This window comes from Antechinus flavipes, chromosome 4, assembly GCF_016432865.1.
Source record: "Antechinus flavipes isolate AdamAnt ecotype Samford, QLD, Australia chromosome 4, AdamAnt_v2, whole genome shotgun sequence".
Taxonomy (NCBI): Eukaryota; Metazoa; Chordata; class Mammalia; order Dasyuromorphia; family Dasyuridae; genus Antechinus; species Antechinus flavipes.
This window is the reverse complement of record NC_067401.1, coordinates 28,760,140-28,777,227: the sequence shown is the minus strand read 5'-3', so window position 1 is coordinate 28,777,227 and position 17,088 is coordinate 28,760,140. Positions and strand designations below refer to the sequence as shown.

Sequence of the window (17,088 nt, the reverse complement as noted above, 5' to 3'; positions counted from 1 at the left end):
TGTGCTAGACTTTGTGAGTTAAGTATAAAGACACTTATCAATCAGTAAATAATTATGAAGTACCTGCTATGTGTATGAGTAACTATACCTGGTGGAAACTTAAAACTGACCAGTGACATAGCCTCTCTAAGCTTGGGAATCATAGGTAGTTGGAAAATTTTTTCAAAATAGTTTTTTACTTCAGAAAGCAACAAAGAGTTTGTGCAAGATTTTGAAGAGTAGGACAAAAAACGTTGATGTACACAAAGGAGATGGTGACTGAGAAAATAGGCCTGGAAAAGCCCCTGAAAGTTTATATCTATGTGTAGCATTGTAAAAAGAAGTTTTATAGTGTAAATGATGGTACTCTTCTGGAAAAATTCATTAATCACCAGGTAGTGAAACAGTAGCCCATGGGAAATAGACTTTAAAAATTCCTTGTTTCAAGTCTCTTTATCCAGTTGTTTTCTAGTCTTTTTTCCCCCCAGTCTTTTAAAAAAATATTTTATTTTATTTTTTCCAATTACATGTAAAATCTATTTTTTTTTTAAAGTTTTGAGTTCCAAATTCTATCCCTTTCTCCATTCCCTCCCCTTTTCCCAAGCAATCTGTTACAGGTTATACACATGCAGTTATGTAAAGTATTTCTATATCAGTCATTTTGTAGAAGAAAACTTGAACCAAAAAAGAAAGAAAATGAAATATAGCTCATTTTTATTTGTAATCAGATGGTTTTTTGATCTTTTCTAAAGACTTATTAATGATGTAGATGTTACCAGGTGAGCTTGAGCTCTAATATCCAAGAAAGTTTAATTCTGTGACAGATTATATTAATTTAAGAAATCTTAGAATTTGGAGAATTCTGCTTTCCAGATGATATAGAAACCTTGCCAAAGATTGGTAACTTTCAGAGTTGTTTGAAATTTACGAGTTGTTTGAACTTTACTAAGTTTTATAAGAAATGAGAGCCCCTTCTAGTCATATGAAAAGGTGCTCCAAATCATTATTGATCAGAGAAATGCAAATTAAGACAACTCTGAGATACCACTACATACCTCTCAGATTGGCTAAGATGACAGGAAAAGATAACGACGAATGATGGAAAGGATGTAGGAAAACTAGGACACTGATACATTGGTGGTAGAATTGTGAACAGATCCAACCATTCTGGAGAACATTTTCGAACTATGCCCTCAGAGTTATCAAACTATGCATATTCTTTGATCCAGCAGTGTTTCTACTGGGCTTATATCCCAAAGAGATCTTAAAGGAGGGAAATGGACCCACATGTGCAAAAATGTTTGTGGTGGCCCTTTTTGTAGTGGCAAGAAACTGGAAACTGAGTGGATGCTCATCAGTTGGAGAATGTCTGAATAAATTATGGTTTATGAGTGTCATGGAATATTATTGTTCTGTAAGAAATGACCAGCAGGATGATTTCAGAGAGACCTGAAGAGACTTACGTGAACTGATACTGAATGAAATGAGCAGAATCAGGAGATCATTATACATGGCAACAACAAGACTATACAATGATCGATTCTGATGGACGTGGCTCTCCTCAACAACGAGATGATTTAAACCAGTTCCACTTGTTCAGTGATGCAGAGAGCTATCTACACCCAAAGAGAGGACTGTAGGAGCTGAGTGTGGACCACAACATAACATTTACACTCTTTCTGTTATTGTTTGCTTGCATTTTTATTTTCCTTCTCATGTTTTTTTTCTTTCTTTCTAGATCTGATTTTTCTCGTGTAGCAAGGTAACTGTATAAATATAATATATTTACATATATTGGAGTTAACATATATTTTAACATACTTAACATGTATTGGACTACCTGCCATCTAGGGAGGGGGTGGGAGGAAAGGAGGAGAAAAGTTGGAACACAAGGTTTTGCAAAGGTCAATGTTGAAAAAATTACCCATGCATATGTTTTGTAAATAAAAAGCCATAATAATAATAATAATAATAAAAATAAAAGAAACAGTTAATGATTAAAAAAAAGGAAATGAGAGGCTTATTAAAACTTTTTGTCAAGATGACTTCAGGGTTTGAAACATTTTTATTTACTTATTTTTTCACTCCATCTGTATTAGATATTTTTGACAAAGAACGAAGGCTCCAGTCCAAGTGAATCTATGTACAGTTACTTGTGTTTATAATCATTAATTTTCTTGTAACTAAGGGTGTTTTCAGAGTTTACATGAGATGAGATATTAACCTTTTACCAGTCTGGCATAGATCATGAGATCATTATTTAAAGCTGGAAGGCTACTAAAAGGGCATCTAGTTCTCAAAAATGAGACCCAGGGAGATTAAGAGGCAGCCATAGACCTGGGAGGTAAACCAAGGCTCTTAAACTGCAAGTCTAGGGTTCTTCATCACAAGGGTCTCAGAATCCATTAGCTCTCAGTTTTTTACCAATCCCTTCCACTTATAAATCCTGCAGTTCTCTTTGTGGTGGCTTTTAAGGCCCTTCCCCTTTCCACCCCTTCCTTTTGTGGTCATATTGATGAGAAATCTTATAACTCAACAGTAATAGAAGGAAAATATTGTATGTTGAATACTAGAATTGTTGCTTTTAAATTAATCTTGTTTGCTAGTACCTGTAAGGTGAGAATTTTTAGGCCCTAAATTACATAATGGGCACTCCAAAAACAGTAGAATCACTTATTTTCTTTTTTTCTTTCTTTTTTTTTTTAAATAGCTTTTTATTTACAAGTTATATGCATGGGTATATGCATGGGTAATTTTGCAGCACTGACAGTTGCCAAACCTTTTGTTCCAATTTTTCCCCTCCTTCTCCCCACCCCCTCCCCTAGATGGCAGGATGACCAATACATGTTAAATGTGTTAAAATATAAATTAGATATACAATAAGTATACATGAACCGTTATTTTGTTGTACAAAAAAATCGGAGTCTGAAATATTGTACAATTAACCTGTGAAGGAAATAAAAAATGCAGGCGGGCAAAAATACAGGGATTGGGAATTCAATGTAATGGTTCTTAGTCATCTCCCAGAGTTCTTTCACTGGGTGTAGCTGGTTCAATTCATCACTGCTCCATTGGAACTGATTTGGTTCATCTCATTGCTGAAGATGACCACGTCCATCAGAATTGATCATCATATAGTATTGTTGTTGAAGTTTATAGTGATCTCCTGATCCTGCTCATTTCACTCAGCATCAGTTCGTGTAAGTCTCTCCAGGCCTTTCTGAAATCATCCTGCTGGTCATTTCTTATCGAACAATAATATTCCATAATAGAATCACTTATTTTCAAATGTTAAAATAAATAGTGACTTCTCTTTCTAGTCTTTTGAACATATATGAAGATATTCCTCATATTTGAAAATATGATAAGAATGCCAAACTTAGGTTAACCAGTTTAACTCATAAAGAACAAGGAAAATTTTTAGAATTCTGAAGATCTTAAATGGTATTCCTAGAAACACTTTATTTTTAAGAAAATAGAAGCTTCTTATTGATTCTGAAAAAGCTTTTTGCAGATACTGTTTTTGTTATTCTGCATGATTTTAATGTCAATCAATTAGTAAATATTTGTTGAGTACTGCTCCCTGAGGGGCTATTTTAGCACAAGATCTGGACTTTACCTTTCTGGGTTGGGAAATGGAAGTCTCTGGGTAGCAAAGTGTGTCTATTTCACTTTGAGGGTCATAGGCTCTGAAGTCCATAAGAGAACTTCCCTGCCTGTTCACCCACCTAGGCAGAAGTTGTTGGTTTTCTCAGCAGACCATTTCTCATGAACTGAGATTCTTAGCATCCTCTGTTTCTCTTTCTAGCACTCTGAAACTGATATGGGCTAAGTAAGACGGCATTCCGCAGGACTGAAGAGCATTAGTCTGTTTTTCTTTGTTCAGTGAGTTGCTATAGCCAAAGAAATGCCAACAAGCAGGCAGTCTAATAGTAACAATTAGCATTCCCACATTTGGCTTGGTTAGTCCTTTTAATAATGAATGGTGATCATCATGATGATGATAATAATGTATTCTGCATTTCAATAACTGTGCTAAGTGCTCTTTGCAAATATTAGACCCTCACAACAACCCTGAGAGGCAGGTACTATTATTATCTCCATTTTCTAAGTCAGGAAACTGAGACAAATGGGTAAAGTGACATGCCTAGGGTCATACAGCTGTTTAAGTGTCTGAGGCCAAATTGAATTCGGATCCTCCTGACTTTTATAGTCAGATTCCACCCACTGCATTACCCAGCTGTCACTTGGTCTTTGGTTGGAGTCATAATGAAACTTCTCCAGCATACAGTAGTAGACAGTAGTGTGATCTGTAAGTATAACCAACCCTGAGTTGTCTCTATACTACAGTGAGACATCAAAATAGGTAAGGGTGGCAAGAAATATAATGGAAAATATAAATCAGGAAAAAGGAATGAGAAAAGGTAAAGAGTTATAGGCTACACAGAAGCCTTATGCTGTGTGTATGTGTGTGTGTGTATCATGAATTTTTTCTTCAGGAAAAGAAATGGTAGACACTGGTATTGCAAACACCAAATTAGATCACAATGGATGAAATTCATTATATGCTAACATAGGAAATGATTTGTTATTGATTTGTCATTCCTTAATCAGTGATTTGAACAATCACTGCTCATTTAGAGCAAATATCAAAATTAATACAAAATTAGAGCAAAGATTGAAATTAACACAAATTTAATACAAAGATAAAAATGAGAAAATCAAATATGGTTTGAGATGAAAATAATTCAATCCTGATCTATTCAAACAAGTTATTCATGGGTGATGGACAGAAGAGAGGACATAGGATCAGATTATAAGTTCATGTATGAGTTTAGCATCAATTGCCATAAAAGGAACACTAGAAAGTCTAAAAACACTTTAATCAGTAAACACTTGACTTATAAGCCAAGTAGAGAGAGACATGGTAGCCATAGACAATATTGTTTTATGTTCTAATAAGCTCACTTATAAAATGTTACAGAAAAAATATGAGAGATTATGAACAGCATTACCTCAAAGCAGAGAGAAGCAGGAAAAGATAAAGCCAGTTAAGAGCAAACATTGAGAGAGAAGCAATTAAGCAGATTCATCCTGAGAGCTTTTAAGAATAAAAATGGAAGGAGAGTAACAAACAAAGAATAGGAAAGCTTTGTAAAGATTTTTATTACAGACTTTTTATTTCCATCAAGTAGAGCAAACTGTCACCTATTGATTGCCTTGGATTCCAATCGTATATTGTTTATAGAAGAGATAGAAACAGCACTTCAAAAGATGAAATGGGAAAACCAGGTTTATTAAATCAAGTATACAAAGAAGAGATGAATAAGTGAAAGAAGGAGAAGGTCCTGGAAGGATTCATACTGATCCAGTATGAAGTGAGGAGAATAGTTTGTACAATTTCTACAGTAATATAATGGAAAACAATTTTGACCAATTTTGACTTTAGAAAATATATAATGATATGTCTTCCGAGCTCTTTGCAGAGAAGTGATAAACTAGATGTGCAGAATGACACGTTTTCAGACAATAAGTTTATTTTGTTGAACTAAATTCATTTGCTATAAAAATAAATGGTTGTATTTGGGATGTGGGGTCATGATGGATGATCATGATGTTTAAAAAGGGGGGGGAGTAATAAAAGAGCATTAATGAGACATTTAAAATACTTAGAAGAGTTTCAGAGGGGATTTCTATCCTATTGAAATATTTTTAACTTTTCTTTTTTATTATGATCTTAAGTATAAATATTTCTATGTACAAAGAAAAGAGATGGGGGTGGTCCTACACATTTGTGTGGATTTGTGGATATTTGTGGATAACATCAAGACCATTGCATTGGAAGAAATCTGTAACTATTCAAAAGAATTTGGACTGACCGTCCACACTGATAAAGAATATGTATTTCCAAGATTATGACATGCAATTAGATAAATAGCCTAGAGTTTTTCCATCAGTTTGTTGGTTGATTATTGTCCTTCATTCTCAAAGAAGACCAAAATGACAACCTGTGTGAATAGTCAAGTTAGGAAGTGTGTGACTGTGACTGATCAGACCAGGATGAGCTTAGAGCGCTCCACCACAGGTCAGATACAAATAGACCATGTGAACATTTGGGATGGATTCTCTAACTTTGTTCTTCTGAGCTAATTCAGTTCTGCGTTGCTCCTAGAGCACAGTCCCTTCTCTGAGGAGGGCATGCTGAGGGGCTGGGCCAGTGTCTCCCATGTCATACAGTCAGTTCTAAAGGTCTTAAGAGACCTTGCGAGTGATCTTGTATTGCTTTTCTGACCACCACATGAGTGCTTGTCTTGTAGGAGTTCTCCATAAAATAGTCTTTTTGCCCATCAGTAGATATATGTTGGATAGAGAGCCAGGAATGAACAGAAGGTCGGCTGGGTAGTTTACTTTCAGGAACTGCAAAGACCCTTCAGTGACCCCAGATTTTCCCCCAAAACAAAAACCTACCATTTAAATGCCTGGATACCACACTAGGATTGCATGACTAGGAGTCTGGGCCCACCAGAGCCCTCAGTAAGCTACAAAACAAATACTGCTCAGAGGATAGTAGACCTAGTTCATGGTTAGATTGAGTAGGCTCCATCCATAAACAAATGAGAAGTTTCAAAGAATTGGAATAAAACATTTAAAAGATATCACTGGGAAGATGTAGGAGTGAAAAAGATGTTGGTCATGTGGGAAGAGCACAGTTCCATTGGTGTCTCTGTGATACTGAGAAAAGGCAAGGAAGGTCCCCAGCATGTTGGATAGAATCCTCTCTCTTCTTCCCTCTCTTCCCAGGCATGCTTGTGGAAGCATAAGGACAAAGCTCACAAAGATGGCTTGCAGTCTGCATTATTAGAAGGAAATAGAAATTGGTGAAATAATAGATCTCTATGTACATTTCACTTTCACTGGGAAGTTAGTTTAACATACATTAAACAGAATAAACTAAACACCAGATAAATATGTGATATGATATTGAAGAGAAAAGAGAAGAAATCATAGATTTGTGTGTAGATACAAAATCCCTTAGAGGAGAGTTGATATCCAAGTCTGGGCCTTAAAAGATGGATGGAATTTAGATAGAGAAAAAGAAAAGGAAAAACACTGAAGGCAGAAAAAATAGTATAAGCAAAGATACAGAGGTCCTTAAAGTGCTGAAATTTTGCTTTCAGCCATAGTAAACTAAATAATAAATTGTCCCAAGATAACAAGTTACATTAGAATCCTGTTAGAAAGTGTCTTGCCATATCACAGATCTGTATATATGTCACTATACTTACTGAAAAAATGGTATATTGAGTCAGTTTGATTTATCATAAGCATTTTAAAATTCTGGATTTACTAGTTTATAATAAAGCCACAGCTGTTTTCACAATATACTTAGTTGAATTGGGAGGTGGAATTACGATGGTGGAGAAAAGGCAGCAGCTCACTGGAGCTTTCCCTAAAACCCCTCCAAACCTTTTAAATAATGCCATAAAACAGTTCCTGAAGTGGTAAAATCTGTCCAGAAGGACAGGATGAAATGATTTTCCAGCCAAAGTCAACTTAGAAGGTTTCAAGAGAGGTCTGTTGCCCCTTGGTGACAGTGGAGCACAGTCTGGCAAAGGCCACACCAGCATAACCCCAGCCCCAGAAACCAGGAGTGGGCCTGGGAGCTCCTGAATCATCAGTAGCAAATGCTTCTGGAACTCTCAGCCCACATTTGTAAGGGGGTTGAACAACTGATCAGAAGGAAATCACAGGGGTCTTGTTGCTGGCAATGGGGGCAGGACTCTGTTGCTTTGCCTATATTCTAATTCAGGTTGCAGTTCTGCATAGCTATGAGGTTTTGTTTTGTTTTGTTTTGTTTTAATTAATTAGTATTTTTTCCCAATTATATGTGAAAACAATTTTTAACATTTGTTTTTTTTAAATTTTGGGTTCCAAATTTTTTCCTTTCCTTTCCCCTTTTATTGAGAATGCAAGTAGTTTGACATAGGTTATAGTTATACATGTGTAGTCATGCAAAATACATTTCTGTATGAGTCATTCTGTAAAAGAAAACATAGACAAAAGAAAAAAAAGTAAAGAAAAAAGTACTTTTGATCTGCATTTAGGCTCTACAGTTCTTTCTCTGGAGGTAGATAGCACCTTTTATTGTAAATCCTGCAGAATTGTCTTGGATCATTGTTTTGATGAGAATAATTAAGTTATCCATAATATATCACATAATTTTATTTTTAAATATATGTAAGTTTAGGAAATCAAAAGTCAAAATGTAATTTTTCCTCTTTTTTGGTAATATTTAAATTGATTTTCTCATACTCAAATGAATCTATGATTTCATCAATTTAGGAGTTTTCCTGATAATGATAACAGATTGCAACCCATTCATCCCTGCCTATACTGAGAAATTCTCATTCATTACTTGAAGAACTTTCAAATATATTTCTCATTAACATCCTATAGTACTTTTATTCATAAGCCAGGAGAAATTAAAAACTCTCTGACTGAATAGAATGAGCAATGTAAAATGAGGGAGTTGGAGTTGGTGACCTCAAAAGTCCCTTCTAGTTGTAAATCTGATCCTGAGCAGTAATTAAATGCCCACTTAGATTGAAATTAGAGCTCTATCCCATGAAAAATTGAATCTAGAAGGAAATTCTAGAACAAAAATTCACCCAGGAGGTCCAACGGAATATGGTGAAGGCCTCCTTCCCTTTCTTCTAACCCCAAAGGGCCATCAGTGGAGTACTCTGGCTTACCATTTATCATCCCTTTCCTTCATCATAAGACCAGTCCATCTTCTCTTCTGTGCTACAGTCTTTGATGACATTGTTTACTACTATTCTTTGGAGTTCCTCATGGGTTACATTGTAAACTACTTACATTCTTTGCATTGTCCTCTACAATGTTTATTTTTAGTTCTTCAGAGACAACTGCTTATTTTAGGTTTTCTGCCATATACTAACACCTGTAAAACATCTGTTTTGAAAACATGGGCCTTTGCTGTTATGGGAAGCTTATGGTCAATAAAAAGTGTTTTATAACTTCCTCAAAGCAATCTAACCCACCCTTCTTCTTTTTAATTCTGGGTCCAACTCATTGTCCATTGTATTGCCCATCCCAAATACTGTAGGACAAGCTCTATATTCAGACACATGTTAAAATCTGGGCAATACACATTTCTTACTGTGTGAATGGTCAGGATAAACTCCTTTGCATGATTATAGATCTCTTCCAGGAGGCTCTACCATGTCCAGAGACTTGATGAAATCAAGAAAAAGTCTCCTACAAAGAGGAGCTTCTGGAGGACTCACAAGGAATCTCTCTTCAACCCAGTTTCTGCCCTGTATTTCTTCCCAACCTATGGCAAATATTTTTGGTGAGCATACATCTCTGTATTTTATGCTTGCCTGATATTTAATAGAGAGGGACATTGGACAAATTTATTTCTGTTATTATATCTTCAGTGAAATCTTAAATAATCTTGCTATACAGATAGGGAGTCATCTTGCTGTACGAGATACCAGATGGAATGCTTCTTCCCTTCCCCATAAATAATAAGCAACATGATTTAGTCTTATGAACTGATAAAGATTATGTTCCTTTGTTGAACATTATTTGTGAAAGCTTGCTTGTTTTCTAGTCATGTCCTCATTGAGGAGATCCTTAGTTCATGTATAGATGGGAGAATAAGCAATATATAGCTCAACAGGTGTTGGAGTCATTGGGTCTGATTTCCCCCATGATTTCCCTCCTTTCAACTCTCACAACTGTAATACCTTCAACAAGGATCTCCTCATAAATGCTTGATCCAGGTTGGCTGCTTTTTCCATATTTGTTCTCTTTTCATCTCAGAGACTGTGGTGCTAGGATTTAAGTGTGTTGGTTTCAGCATCCTTGGCAGAGAAAACAGTTTGTTGTGATAATTTTTGCAAATCATTTCCATTTTTTTCTTTGGTAGCCTTCTTTCTATTCTTATCCTTGAATGCCCTTGGAATGATTTACTTAATTGATTATCTTGCTAGTCTTTATTTAGACTGGTTTTACCCTTCATTGCTTTTCTCTTTATGAGATTATGCTGCTCACGATTGACCATCCTTCACTTTATAGGTGAGTTAATTTTCTAACCTGATATTGCCTTTGGTATACATTTCACAGTTAAGTCAAATGTTTGCTAAGGTACTTAATAGGTTCTTTTGTTCTTGTAGGAGTTAATTTATAACAGCTTAACTTCTGTATAAAATTATTACAGTTGGTGTCAATATTGTTTTTATTGTCCCTTTCCCTTTTTTTCAATGGCTTATTGATTAATGTAGAATTCAGTTTTCTTCATTAAGATGATATCTTTTTCTTATTACTAGTCTGATTTTAACTCTGATGATTCATTGGCCTGACTGCACAGACGACTTAACTTAAAGGAAACTTTTATCTCTTTTCATGGCTTTTTATGGATAATTTTTCTGATATTATTTGGTAGAACTCAGCAATGCCTTGTTTTTTCTCTTGAGAAAGTATTCATGATATAGAGGTGTGAAGCTTCTGTATTAATCTACAAGACTTGGGCTTTTCTTGTATCCTTCTGTGTCTTTAATGACTCTTTCTCACTTTTCATTGAAGCCATCAAGTATCAGAGTGTATTTTGATTTATTTTGGAGGTCTGTAAAATGAAGGAATTGAGCTAATTACTTACTTGCTATTTCTGTGTGGGTCCCGTTAATCTTTAAAGCCAGCACGTGGAGGAGTGTAATGGAGAATGTTGGGCATGGAGTTGGCAGTTTGTGTTCAAGTCCTGACTGACACTTGTGTCTGTGTCTGTGTGATCCTAGACAAGTTGTTCATCCTCATTAGATCCGAGATTCTTCTACTCTAAAGGAAGGCTGAACAAGGGGAGCCCTAACTTCCCTTCTGGCCCTAGGTGTTTGATTGTTCTTGTGAGATTCATTCTTTATAGGAATCTGTGACCTCTCTAATGTGGAGACATTTTCCACTTATCAGTGTGAAAATGCTCATGACCAGCAAAGGAGGCTGGCCATTCAGTAATGAATTTTTTGGTAATGAATTTTTGGCTGGGACAACTCATGAGAGTTTGGCAAAATAGATGGGATAAAACTGTTGTTTACCATGGAATTATTTTTTTTTAAATCTTTTTCTTTCCTTTTATCAACAGACTAAACTTGAAATTCAGAAGGCCCTAGCAGAAGATGCCACTGTGTATGAATATGACAGTATTTATGATGATATGCAACGGAAGAAGGAGGAAAGTAATCCTAAATTGCTTTCAGTAAAAGACAGAAAGGTTTGTGTTTGAAATTTTAGATTTCTCTATGGCCTACTTCTGAATGTCTAATGTTTCTTCTGAGTTCAAGATATTTCTATGTATGTTTTGGTTGACATGATCTTTTGCAATCTTACTCAGAATTAATAAAGCTATTTGTGTTTCCATCAGAATCTTATTACTAAGAATAAAATAAAAATAACTTCTAATTTTTTAACATTCTTAAAGCCCTCTAAATTTTTTTGGTACTCAAGTAACTGTATAGCATGCTGGAGCTTCTGAGAATAACTAGTCATTATTTCTAAGTTTGCTGTGAAAATATTGATATTTGCTATAACAGCTTGCAGCCCTACCCCAAACTCCCAAATAATTTATGTAGAAATTTTACATTGATCTTCACAATTTCGAGATTGGCTATTCCCATTATAAGATGGGGGCAGATCTTCATCTGCCATTATGCCATTAAATGTAAAATATATAAGGCATGCTGTAGCTTAGCATATTTGGTGGAGGCATTTTTAATAGCATTTCTCTATATTCCCTTACTGGTGGGTACCAAAAGAATGGGAAAATATAGCCTCAAAAAGAAATTAACACTTTATATATATATATATTTTAAATCCAGATATTTTTACAGAAAATCAAGCAGCAAGCCAAATTAAAATAAATTTTAAATATCCAATTATCTTTTCTCTCCTTTTTCAATTTGGTGTCATGGAACCTATTGTCTATGAAGGTGCAGACTTTTAAGAAGTGTGTACCATGGAAGATGGCACAAGAAACATGAAAATGCTTTCCACTCTTGGAACAGAGAAAATAGCATTAGTCTGTATGTCTCCTTCTAGATTCAGATTTTCATTAAATACAATTCTGTTTTCACCTTTAATGGGCCATTATGAAAATCTCTATTCCCTCCTGGTTTGAGTTCAAATTCAGTCTCAAACTCATCTTGTCTGTGTAGCCCCAGGCAAGTCACTTACCTTCCATTTGCCTCAGTTCCCTCATCTGTAAAATGAGAATAATAATAGTGCCTTCCTTCCAGGGTTCTGAGGAACCAATGAGATGAAAATTGTAAAGCACTTAATGAAGTACCTGGCATATCCTAGGCATGTGTAAATTTATTAGTTGGTACTATTATTGTCATTATAATTAACCGTTAATGAGAAATATCTTTAGCACTCCTTTAAACAATCTATGGTGTGTTTTTCTTTTAGCCCAAGTACATTCACAGCCTATTAAAAGCAGTAGAGATAAGAAAAAAGGAGCAAGAGAAAAGAATGGAGAAGAAAATTCAGCGAGAACGAGAAATGGAGAAAGGAGAATTTGATGATAAAGAGGCATTTGTGACATCTGCTTACAAGAAGAAACTCGAGGAAAGAGCTGAAGAGGCAGAAAGAGAGAGAAGAGCCGCTGCCCTGGAGGGTGAGTGTTGATGGCTGGGCCCAGGTTCTCAAGAGAGATGTGACTTTGTTGGAAGCGCTTGTACTATCATGCAACACACTTCTTAAAATGTTTTTTTTTTTTAATCATTAATCCAAAACTTGCAAATGCTTCAAGAAACGAAGAATAGGAAAGTGAACTTCATAAAAAGTTATAAATTTTTCTCATGCAATTTCTCTCTCTCTCTCTCTCTCACACACACACACACACACACACACACACACACACTCACTCAACAGAATATTACTAAATTGTTCTGTTTATGTACCCTTGGTGCTCATTTCTTTCTTTTGTGCATCTTTCACAGGTTTGAGTGATATTCTTCTTTGTCTTTTCCACTCCCCACTAACTCACCTTCTTCCCTCCCCTCCAAAAAGAATTCAAGGTGTATAGTCAAGCCAAACCAGTCAGTGCATTGGCCTTGTCTGGTTCTGTACCTCTAGGTGGGAAGTGCATGTCCTCATCAATTTGTCAAAATCAGGGTTGGCCCTTTCCTTGGTCAGTGGGGAGGTCTTTTCAAATTTTATCTCCTCACATTTTTGTGGTGGTGAATTGTGCACTTTCTGCTTGTTTCCCTCCTTGAATTTTCGCATCACATTCATCTTCCATGGCTATCCTCTCCCTCATTTCTTATGGCTTAGTACAGTTTCATCACATTTATCTAACGGGGTCCATGCTTTGCTGAGTAACCAGGGGAGAATTCACCCAGCCATGTCCTATGGGTGTCTCTTTTGCCTCTTCCTCTCTAACAAAAACAAGGCTTCACAAACAATAGTGTTCAATGGGTTTTATAGACATTGTGATATAAATCTTTGTTTTACCCCCAGAAAATGCTTTTCTCACAATAGCCCCTTGAAGAAGTGTGCGAGTATTTGCATTGTCTCTATTTTAGAAATGAAGAAACTAAACCTGGGTTACTTAGCCACAGAGCACATGTCACATGCAACCCCATTATCGTTTCTGCCTTCCTGTTTTTCCTCTCTTTTATATTGGACATAAAGACATGGGGCTCAGTCCCCCCTCAGCCACTTGTTTTGACCTTTTAGGAAAGTCACCTGAGTTCTTGGAGTCTCAGTTTTCTCCTCAATAAAATTGGGTGCTAATCCCCGTCTGGCCTTTCTCCCAGGGTTGTTACAAGAAGTAGCTTAAGTTGGAGCTCTTTCTGTGAGTTAGCTATTGTCACACCATTGATCATGTTGTATTTTTGGTTCTGCCTAGCTCGACTGGATGTAACCAAGCAGAAGGATCTCAGTGGATTTTATAGGCACCTTTTAAATCAAACAGTTGGAGAAGAGGAAGTCCCTAAATGCAGCCTTCGGGAGGGCAGGTAGGTAGCGCCCACAGCCACAGCTTCTCAGGAGATGCCATGGAAGGTTTTTAATGGTCCCTTCATGAGACTAATACTTCTGTAACATTTTAAAGTTGCAAAGTGTTGTCTTCTTACAGGGGAGGTAATAAAGGTTGTTGTTGTTATTCCTATTTGACCATCGAGAAAACTGGAGCCTTCAGAGATTAACTAGCTGACCCACAATGGCATAGACAGGTCTGAAGAGGTTTTGAAACCGGTCATCCTTCTGACTGTGCATCATGCTTCCTCTCCCCAGCCTCTGACCTCACAAAGCCACCAAAACCACTTGTATTTGTTCATCATCTTAGTGCTGTTGGTTCTCCGGCTTCTATGTGTCTAATGGTAAAAGTCCTCTTGGTGATTAAGAAGGCATGATTTTTTGATGCAGTAACAAAACTAGCCATAGGTGTACTTAAATCAGAGCAGTAAATGGTCTTGCTCTTAGTCATGTGGATAGTTGAAGAGGATAGTTTGTCCTGAAACTATCTTAAATTAACTTTTCCTTCTGAAGGGCAATACTATTTGGGAGACCAGAGTCTGGATACTCTGAGAGAACCAGATTTGATTCTGCCTTTTTTGCCTTTTCCTCTCCAGTGCTTAGTGTCTGGTTCCAGGAGAAGTTAAGTTTAAGAAAGTATATTTGGAAAGAAAATCCTGTATGGGGTTTTTCCCTCCATTCTGACTTTCCTATAAGAGTAGACCTTAGGCCAGCTGAGAAATTCCATATCTATCTCGCTAAACACTTTTAGTATTCTAACCTGCCTGCAGGTCCTTTGGCCCAGGCTAGTCTGCCAGCAGTTCCTGGAGAAACACAAACTGTTACTTTATTCGTGTGATTAGTAAAAATGAACTTGTGACTAATGTAAATAAACTGACCACACTTATCGGCTGTGAAAATGTGAAAACCTAAATTATTTTGGCTTTGTTCAGTTTTAATATCAGCACATGTTTGTACCACATATTTCTTGTTCTAATAAATACTAAGCCCTCTATTAGGAAGCTAGGGTTGCTTTACCCACAAGGAAGGAAGACTTAGCAAGGATATAATATCAGGATCAATATGGGATCTTGCCTGCTGATGGTTGTGAAAATCTTATTTTCATATTGACAAGAAATCCCTTTTTTTAGATTTAATCCTATTTAATAATCTCCCCCCCCATTTGATATAGACCCATGCTCTGAAATATCTTAAAAGTCCATGAAATTATAACTAGAATCCAGTTCCTTTTCCATATTTGTCTTTTTAGTTCAGTGCCTCACAAAAGCACTGAGGATGGGCCCCCCAGAGCAAGAGGCTGGCCCAGAGAAAGGGTCCTCCTACAGTGGTAGTTGGGGAGAGGGGCTGCAGCTGCTGTGTAGGGGTGACCCATTTGTAGAGACAGGAAGCCTCAGGGCTGCTTCGGGGAAATGAGGGAAGTGCAGGGTCCCTTCATTTCTTCTGCAGCCAATGAAGGATTTTGTGACACAATTATCCATTTTTCTAAAGCTCTAGGATAAAGGAGGAGAAGCCGCGGGGTTATTCTGATGAACAGAATCCAGACAGTGGAGTCCGAGATAATAGAGCCAGGCCCGAAACCAGAGTGAAGGAAGAGGAAAATCCGGATGCCGACAGCGACCTGGAGGAGGAGAGCAGTGAGGAGGAGGGGAGTAGGGCCGGCCGGGGCCGCCGGCATTCCAGCTCCTCAGGGGAGGACCGGGGGCCCAGCAACAGGAGCTGCAGGGCCGGGGGCAGCGACCCAGCAGGGGGAGACCGCGCAGTCCGACGTCGGGACCAACGTTCCCCTGACAGCTCTCGCCAGAAAGAAAAAGCCGAGAAGTACAAGCCCAGGGAGGATAGCGGTAAAGACCATGTCCGGAAAAGGCGGGAACCGGATGAGAGAGGCAGGGGAAAGGGAGAAGAGAGGAAAAGGACTGAGGCACGAGAGCAGAGGAGGGAGGAAGGGGGAGAGAAGCGGGCCCCCCGGGACCGAGAGCGAGAGCCAGCCCGGCGGAGAAATAGTGGAGACCCGCAGGACAGTCCGGAGCGGGAGGGGGGCCGAGGCTGCGCAGAGGGCCAGGCAGACCGGCCAGAGAGAAGCAGGGACAAGGACCCGGGCCTTGGGCCTTTGGAGAGTGAGGGGAGCACGGGGCCTGGGGCGCGAAATGGGCTGCCTCAGGGGGACGCAGAGGGGGCCTCCAAGCGTCATCAGGAGGAGGGGGCAGAGAAGCCACGTGAGGCGTTGAGCAAATTTGCAAAGCGCAGCAGCCAAGAGACAGTGATGTCGGCCCGAGACCGGTACCTGGCCCGGCAGGTGGCCCGCTGCGCGGCCAAAAGCTACATTGAGAAAGAAGAAGACTGAAGGTCCCAAGAGCAGCCCAGGAAAGGGAGGGTGTCTGTATTTTTGGCATTTGTCAGGTTATATATAGTCCTCAGCTCACTGTATTGTAATGTAAATAAAAATGTCCTTGATTTAAGTAAAAAATGAGCTCCAGTTTGTCCACGTGGCTGAATGCTCACCATATTTGTCAGCTTCTCTAGGTTGGGTGAGTGGGGGGGCGGGATCCCTCTTTGACCAAAAGCTCCAGCCAGTCCACATTAATGACCCTCCCTCCCCCCCCTCCGCCAACTGCCAGTGCAGCTCTGTATGTACGTGCTGGGCAGTGGATAAGGATAGAGATGGGACCGGCGTGAAGAAAAATCCTATTTCAGATGGGGGCCAGCTTGATATTGCTGACGCCGTTGCAGCTAAGTTCTCTTCGAGGTGCTGTCTCTGACCAGTCCACATGAGGCTAAGTGAAGGGGATCCTGGAGGCTTCATGTGCAGGGACTGTGAGGGCCGAGCATGGCCTGGGCCTCTCGGCAGAAGCAGAATGAACCAGCGCCGTGGCCTGTCCCCACGGACCGCCCCCTCTCATTGGGCACAGTGAGGGAGGGCCTGTTAAAGGCAATGTAATACGGGGTGGGAAAAGGGCCTGAGGTCCACCCTTCTCAAGGAGATAAACCCTATGCTTCTACTGGCCAGCCTCTCTGACTCAGTTTCTTTATTTGTAAAATGGGGAGAATGATGTTGAC

General features: G+C 38.5%; 1 protein-coding gene across 3 annotated transcripts in view; it reads left to right on the top strand.

Annotated features, from left to right (window-relative positions):
* Window positions 1-16,498, top strand: part of NSRP1 (nuclear speckle splicing regulatory protein 1) — a 56,975-nt gene extending 40,477 nt beyond the window's left edge. For 2 of the 3 annotated variants that reach the window (XM_051992243.1, XM_051992242.1), the window contains 4 exons: window positions 11,141-11,269; window positions 12,463-12,670; window positions 13,907-14,015; window positions 15,523-16,498. In XM_051992243.1, coding sequence (XP_051848203.1) covers window positions 11,141-11,269; window positions 12,463-12,670; window positions 13,907-14,015; window positions 15,523-16,375 — 1,299 coding nt within the window. In that variant the 3' untranslated portion in view covers window positions 16,376-16,498. Of the gene's footprint in view, window positions 1-9,195; window positions 9,353-11,140; window positions 11,270-12,462; window positions 12,671-13,906; window positions 14,016-15,522 lie in introns of those variants that run through there. The other variant, XM_051992244.1, reaches the window with a different exon arrangement.
* The last annotated feature ends 590 nt before the right edge of the window (window positions 16,499-17,088 follow it).